Consider the following 7,115-nt stretch of genomic DNA (forward strand, 5'->3'; position numbering starts at 1 on the left):
CCAGCAGCTACGGAGCAGGCAATGAGCAGTTCACTGGCAAAGTCAATTATTGCGCAATAAACTAGCCAGTGCCAGAGTCATGATCCCGTTCGGCTTACCCCATATTCGACTTGTTCGGCTTGTTTTTTTAGCCGGAACAGTATTTTTCTCTTCCAACAATTTAGCCAGAACAGTGTTTTCCAGCCAATTTTAGCCAAGATTTAGACCAGCGAACGGGGCCATTGGAGCGGAATGACCAGGGGAGATACACTCTGATTCCCCCGTATGGCTCACGGGTTTACTATTGTTAATCAATCAAATTTCCCACCTAGCTCGCTTAGCAGCTGCTGGTAAAGGTTATCGTGTGTGTGAGACGGAGAGGGGTATGGTGGGAGGAGGATCTCTCAGATCCGGGGTAACCCGAATCCCGACGCAAAGATCCACCACCAGCACGCGCCGTCGCCGATAAAAGCCGCCCCCGGCAGCGCAGGCTTGCAGCAAGCATCGTTCGTGCCCCGGTCCGATCGAGCCGACGAGCCCCCACCAGCCTCTCTGCCCTCTGGGCGCTCGAGCCTCCTCGTTGCCAGACCACCTGCCCGTGCCCGGGCTACGGGCTTCTCCATCTGCTGAGATTCTGAGAAAGACAGGTGCGGGATGGCCTCCGTTCTGCCGGATACTGCGTCGGATGGCAAGGCCCTGAGGGACGCCTGGGACTACAAGGGTCGCCCCGCCAGCCACGCCACCACCGGCGGCTGGGCGTGCGCCGCCATGATCCTAGGTAACCTGCTGACCTTGCCTAAACCATTTGGCGCGCGTCCACGGCCGCGGCGCATGACTATTCCATAGCAGCCAGCACCCACCGCTTGTTCGTGCTGTGTACGTGCATCTGCATGTGCGCGCGCGTGTGTGGTCCTTTCCTGACTCCTGAGTCCTGACAAGTGTTGATTTTCCTGATGAATTGAGAAGGCGCGGAGCTGTTCGAGCGGATGACGACGCTGGGCATCGCGGTGAACCTGGTGCCGTACATGACCGGCACCATGCACCTCGGCAACGCCTCCGCCGCCAACACCGTCACCAACTTCATCGGCGCCTCCTTCATGCTCTGCCTCCTCGGCGGCTTCGTCGCCGACACCTACCTCGGCCGCTACCTCACCATCGCCACCTTCACCGCCGTCCAGGCCACGGTGGGTTCGTTTAATTACTCGCCACGGTGCCACTCACTAGTTACAACAGCGTGACACCCTGGCTACTATAATTGGCTTCGATGTCTGCGCCGCAGGGCGTGATGATCCTGACGATCTCAACGGCGGCTCCCGGTCTACGTCCACCACCGTGCGCGGACTCCAAGGGCGCGAGCGCCGACTGCGTGCGGGCCAACGGGACGCAGCTCGGGGTGCTGTACCTGGGGCTGTACCTAACGGCGCTGGGCACGGGCGGGCTCAAGTCCAGCGTGTCGGGGTTCGGCTCCGACCAGTTCGACGAGTCCCACGCCGGCGAGCCGCGGAAGATGCTGCGCTTCTTCAACTGGTTCTACTTCTTCGTCAGCATCGGCGCGCTGCTGGCCGTCACGGCGCTGGTGTACGTGCAGGACAACGTGGGGCGCCGCTGGGGCTACGGCGTCTGCGCCGTCGGCATCCTCTGCGGGCTCGGCGTCTTCCTGCTGGGCACCAGGAGGTACCGCTTCAAGAAGCTGGTCGGGAGCCCGCTCACCCAGGTGGCTGCAGTGACGGTCGCCGCGTGGAGCAAGCGCAAGCTTTCGCTGCCGTCTGACCCGGACTTGCTCTACGACGTCGACCACGCGGCGGCCGACGTCGTCAAGGGGAAGGAGAAGCTGCCCCACAGCAAGGAATGCAGGTGACGTACAAGAATCACTGATGATGAGCAGCTTAATTTCCGTTCATTACTTGGTGATCACTGCTGCGCTCCGTGCCTGGTACTACTGCAGCGTCACGGTATCGTACACTGGGACTGACAAAACTATACTCGTAGTAGTGACCGCATCATGACAGCAACCGAAACCTCTCAACTCACCCAGGTAGCGTCACTCCATGCATCACCATACCATGCTTGAGCTGCACAAAATGAGATTAGGCAGATGCACCGAGCGACAAGAGCATAGACATCGGTCACGTTTGACTTAACCTCGCAACTGATCGTACTACTACAGCGACAAGGACTACTGCTAGTAGTTAGCTGCCCTGTGAAGAAGGGAGTATGCTGGGGGAGTTGAGCGCTGGGCGAGGTAACGCCTCTGCCTCTCACACAGTTGCGTGGACCCCTCACCCCTGCACAATTGCTGCTGCTTCAGTGGCGCACAAGTGATTCTTGATCGGATTGTTACTTACAAATAATAATCATTAATTTGGCATTGAAAACGATGTGCTTTCCACGTACAAGAATTGACTATATACAGTACTACACACAGACGACTTATTGTGAAACGGATGATGCAGGTTCCTCGACCACGCGGCCATCATCGACGGCGCCGGCGAGTCACCGGCGACGGCGAGGAAGTGGGCGCTGTGCACCCGGACGGACGTGGAGGAGGTGAAGCAGGTGGTGCGGATGCTGCCCATCTGGGCCACCACCATCATGTTCTGGACCATCCACGCGCAGATGACCACCTTCTCGGTGGCGCAGGCCGAGGTCATGGACCGGTCCATCGGCTCGGGGGGCTTCCTCATCCCCGCGGGCTCCCTCACCGTCTTCCTCATCGGCTCCATCCTCCTCACCGTGCCCGTCTACGACCGCCTCCTCGCGCCGTTCGCGCGCCGCCTCACGGGGAACCCGCACGGCCTCACCCCGCTGCAGCGCGTCTTCGTCGGCCTCCTCCTCTCCGTCGCCGGCATGGCCGTGGCGGCGCTCGTCGAGCGCCACCGCCGGACGGCCGCCTCCTCCGAGCACGGAGTCACGCTCACGGTGTTCCTGCTCATGCCGCAGTTCATGCTCGTCGGCGCCGGCGAGGCCTTCACGTACATGGGCCAGCTCGCGTTCTTCCTGCGGGAGTGCCCCAAGGGCATGAAGACCATGAGCACGGGCCTGTTCCTCAGCACATGCGCGCTCGGGTTCTTCTTCAGCACTCTGCTCGTCACCATCGTGCACAAGGTCACGGTCCACGGCGGCGGCAGCGGGGGTTGGCTCGCCGACAACCTCAACGACGGGAGGCTCGACTACTTCTACTGGCTGCTCGCCGTGATCAGCGCCATCAACCTCGTCCTCTTCACGTTCGCCGCCAGGGGCTACGTCTACAAGGAGAAGCGCCTGGCCGACGCCGGCATCGAGCTCGCCGACGAGGAGTCTATTGCCGTCGGCCACTGATAGATGCTGCTACCACAACCCTGCATGCATGCATGCATCTTTCTTTTTGAGCCTGTCCAGTGTTTTAGCAAAAGATAGCACATGGCTGTTTGCTCGCTGCAAAACACACGAATTGTAACAGAGAAAAACCCGTGTGTTTTAGCACAAGCTAGTACAAGGTTGTTGGCTGTCTGCATAACACACGATTTGTAACAGAGCAAAAACTATATGTTTTAGCACAAGCTAGCACACGGTTGTTGGCTGGCCATAAAATAATTGATTTTAAATGAAGGCCTACACAGAGCAGATCTATTGTAATTTTTGTGCAATAAAATAGCAGAGCCCAATAACTTGGCCAATGAAACAAGCAACAGCTTAGAAAAACAGTCCAACGACAGGAAATCCATAGGAATAAAACAACCAACGCCCTGTTTGTTTGGGCTTGTTTGGCTGATAAGCTATGGTTAAAAGTACTGTTGGCCGATTTGGTGTAAGAGAAAAATATTATTCGTTGGCTGAAAAAATACGACTTATAAGCTAAACAAGCCCAAACGAACAGGACAAAGACTTGAGAAAGAAGGAAAACAAACAAAACAGATCTGCTCTGCGTGGGGAAAAACTCTGCTCCGCTCACGGACAGGGGCAGAAATCAGATTGCAAAGGAAATTTAAAGAACAAGCACTACAAGTCTGATTCATACCTCATCAGCCAAGGTTAGTACACCAATCTTTTCAATCAATTTCTTTGGTCAACCAATTTATCTGATGAAGCAACAATGAATGTGGGGTACCATAAAAAGGGGTCCTCTAAGCAAGAATCGAAAAAATCGCTTAGACCTTGTAAATATCGAAGCCAAGAGACAACCACCGGTAAACCCTCACCTTATCCGAGGTCCGGCTGGACCACCCGGCCCACCTCGAACAATATCCGAGCTCACTCGAAATGGGCTCGGCCCAGAACGAAACCACAAGGCCTCGGACGAGGTACCAGTTTTCCAACTCGCCCGAGGCCCCGTGCCGCAAGGCCTCGGACGAGGTACCGATTCTCCGACTCGCCTGAGGCCCCGCGCCACAAGGCCTCGGACGAGCACCCAGTTACCGACTCGCTCGAGGCCGGCTCGGCATCAACCCCGTCACCGCCACCTTGAGTGACTTCTCTGACGAGACGTCACATCCAACTAACGTGTCCAACCACTCCCGCGACGTTAGCCGAACGACGGCACGATACAGCGGAGTGGCCGACGAGACGGGAGTCACATCGACGCCATGCCAACCGAGACAGGACGGGGCAGGGGTTACAGGCCGCTGTGCTCGGCACTGTGCCCACGGCTGACACCCGTGCTGCACTGTGCTGCATAACCCCTGCTCTAAGGACGACGCGGCGTGGAAAGTCAAGTCCGGGTCCCTATAGTTTCGGAATCGACGTACAAGACCAACTGCGCCCTCCGAGCCTCGGCTATCCACTTCCGGGCTCCTGTAGCCTCGGGACTCGCGCCCGCTGAGCCCCCCCACAATGGTTCAGCCTCTGCACCGACTGGGCCTCGGCTCTCTACATTGATAGCACTCTTAGACCGGCACGTCGTCCGCAGTACACGCCATGCCCTGCGTCAAACTGCAGGAGCTCCCACGTCATGCACAGGGCCAAGCTCCTATAGCCTTGGAATCAGTGCACCTGCACCGTCGCATCTACCTAGCCTTGGCTCTCTGCGTCGGTCAAACATACAGTGACCAGCACGCCTCCAACAGAAGAAGGCGCGCATGCCACCACAGGAGCTCCCACGTCGCACAGGATCAGACGTGACCGACGCGTCGCTCCAGTGCACCAAGGACAACACCGCTCCACCGACCATGCCGCCACAGTGACGAGCTGCAGGGCTCAGACATGCCGCCTCTGCTCACAAAACGCCACGTAGCAAATACATGTACCGCCCCTGTGCCTCCCTTCGACTATAAAAGGGAGTGACCAGGGCTGCTTCTAGGGGGAGATGAGACTCACAGGTGCAAGCAACGTACAACGCTCTGTAACACACATGCTCCCTCACTATAAGAGATCAACATCTCAAGCAACCCACGCCACTCTACGCAAAGACCTAGGACTAGCTCCCTCTCTCGCTCAGCTTGTAAGCCCCTACTACAAGCACCTCGGTGCAAGGAATACAAGATCGCTCTCTCAGACTGGACGTAGGGCACCTACTGCCTGAACCAGTATAAACCTTGTGTCTCTTTGTATCACTATCTGGGATTAGAGGCACGCAGTACACTTTCACTAGTCGGTTGAGGACCCGCCGGACCCAAAACACCGACAGTTGGTGCGCCAAGTAGGGGCCATACTGCGTGTCAGCTTAGTCATCCCAACAAGTTCCGGATGGTAGACCCCGTGCGACCACTGTGTCTCGGCACGGTGATCTGGTTCGGGAGCCTAGAGTTCATACCTCTAGGATATGAGTATGATAAGGTACTCCTCCCACCCAGAGCCCCATCGACCGACGACGACATCACGCACCAGCAGCCTAGGCGTAGGCGGCGCCTGGGCCGTCGCTCTCGTCGTGCTCGCCAGGCACAACGCGAGCGGGACCACCCCGACATCCCGCGAGCTCAGGGCGACGCACCGCGCTCTGCCAGTATCCCATACCCGGCTATTGGTACAGAGTCCTTGGCTGGGGACCTGTCTAGCTTAAGCCTGGGCAAGGGAAAGACGCCGGTGGTGCGTAGCAACGCCCTATCATCAAGCTCTGCCCCGCCACCTCCTGAGGAGTCGACTCCGGCGGAGCAGAGCCTGACGATGACACCATCCCCATACCCCTTCGGGTTGGGCAATGCCGCCGCCGCCTACGCTTCCACTCACGCAGAGCCCCTAGGACGCCACCAATGTTTTGCCCTCAACCTCATCGCCACAACCCTGACCCACACCCACGCTGACTCCTCGGAGGAGGACGAGGTGTGGGCCGAAGCAGACTTCTCCGAGCTTTGTGACCCTAAAGCCATGCGCCACTTCATAGCCGCGAGCGACTACTGCTTTGGCTACTCCGACCCCGACTCCGACCCTTCTACAGCAGCTCCAAGACACTATCGAGCAAGAGCAGCGGGGTTGCGGTGATGGCGAAGCAGCCCGGTGGAGGGCTCGCGACATCAACCACCGCATCAACAACGACGAAGGGGGCGAGCAACCCCTTATCTTCAATCACGCTAGCCAGAACATTGCGGTAGCGGCAATGCTACTCCGGACAATGCCCGAGCCCTCTACCTTGGAGGGGCGACGGGTCCACGGCAAGCTCCGAGACCTCCTCGAGACCGCCGCGGTGCAGCAGGCCGAAAGTTCCACCTCTCGATGGCGTGGGGGAGCCTCGGAACTACCCGCGGCACCGCCTCAGTAGGATAGAGAGGCCTTAGTTCGTCCCGAGCCTGCTCGGGCACTAAAAGCCAACAAGGCCCCCTCAGTGCATGACCGCCTCAGCGACCGACACAAGGCGCAAGGCGACCACGATGTGGTCAGCAGGCGATGGTGCCACAACAATGATGGGCCTACCCAAGGCGGTCGCTACGATAGTGGGGAGGACCGCAGTCCTTCCCCTGGGCCACCTAGCCCTTGAGTCTTTAGCAAGGCCATCCGCGGCGCCCACTTCCCAGCCCGATTTTGGCAACTGGCCAACCTCTCAAAGTACAGCGGCGAGACCAACCCCGAGCTGTGGTTGGCCGATTACCACCTGGCTTGTCAGCTAGGCAGCGTGGACGATGACCTGCTCACCATCCGCAACCTCCCCTTGTTCCTGTCAGACTCGACGCGAGCCTAGCTCAAACACCTCCCTCCCTTGTAGATCAACAACTAGCGCGACTTGGTAA

General features: G+C 58.4%; 1 protein-coding gene across 1 annotated transcript; it reads left to right on the top strand.

The window, feature by feature from the left end:
* Nucleotides 1-391: 391 nt before the first annotated feature.
* Nucleotides 392-3,557, top strand: LOC136493038 (protein NRT1/ PTR FAMILY 6.3-like). Its single transcript, XM_066489069.1, has 4 exons — nucleotides 392-757; nucleotides 946-1,163; nucleotides 1,259-1,833; nucleotides 2,433-3,557. Exons 1-4 carry the CDS (start codon nucleotides 634-636, stop codon nucleotides 3,295-3,297), a joined length of 1,782 nt encoding a protein of 593 aa, XP_066345166.1. The 5' UTR covers nucleotides 392-633; the 3' UTR covers nucleotides 3,298-3,557.
* The last annotated feature ends 3,558 nt before the right edge of the window (nucleotides 3,558-7,115 follow it).

This window comes from Miscanthus floridulus, chromosome 1 (genome assembly GCF_019320115.1).
Source record: "Miscanthus floridulus cultivar M001 chromosome 1, ASM1932011v1, whole genome shotgun sequence".
In the NCBI taxonomy this organism is placed as follows: domain Eukaryota; kingdom Viridiplantae; phylum Streptophyta; class Magnoliopsida; order Poales; family Poaceae; genus Miscanthus; species Miscanthus floridulus.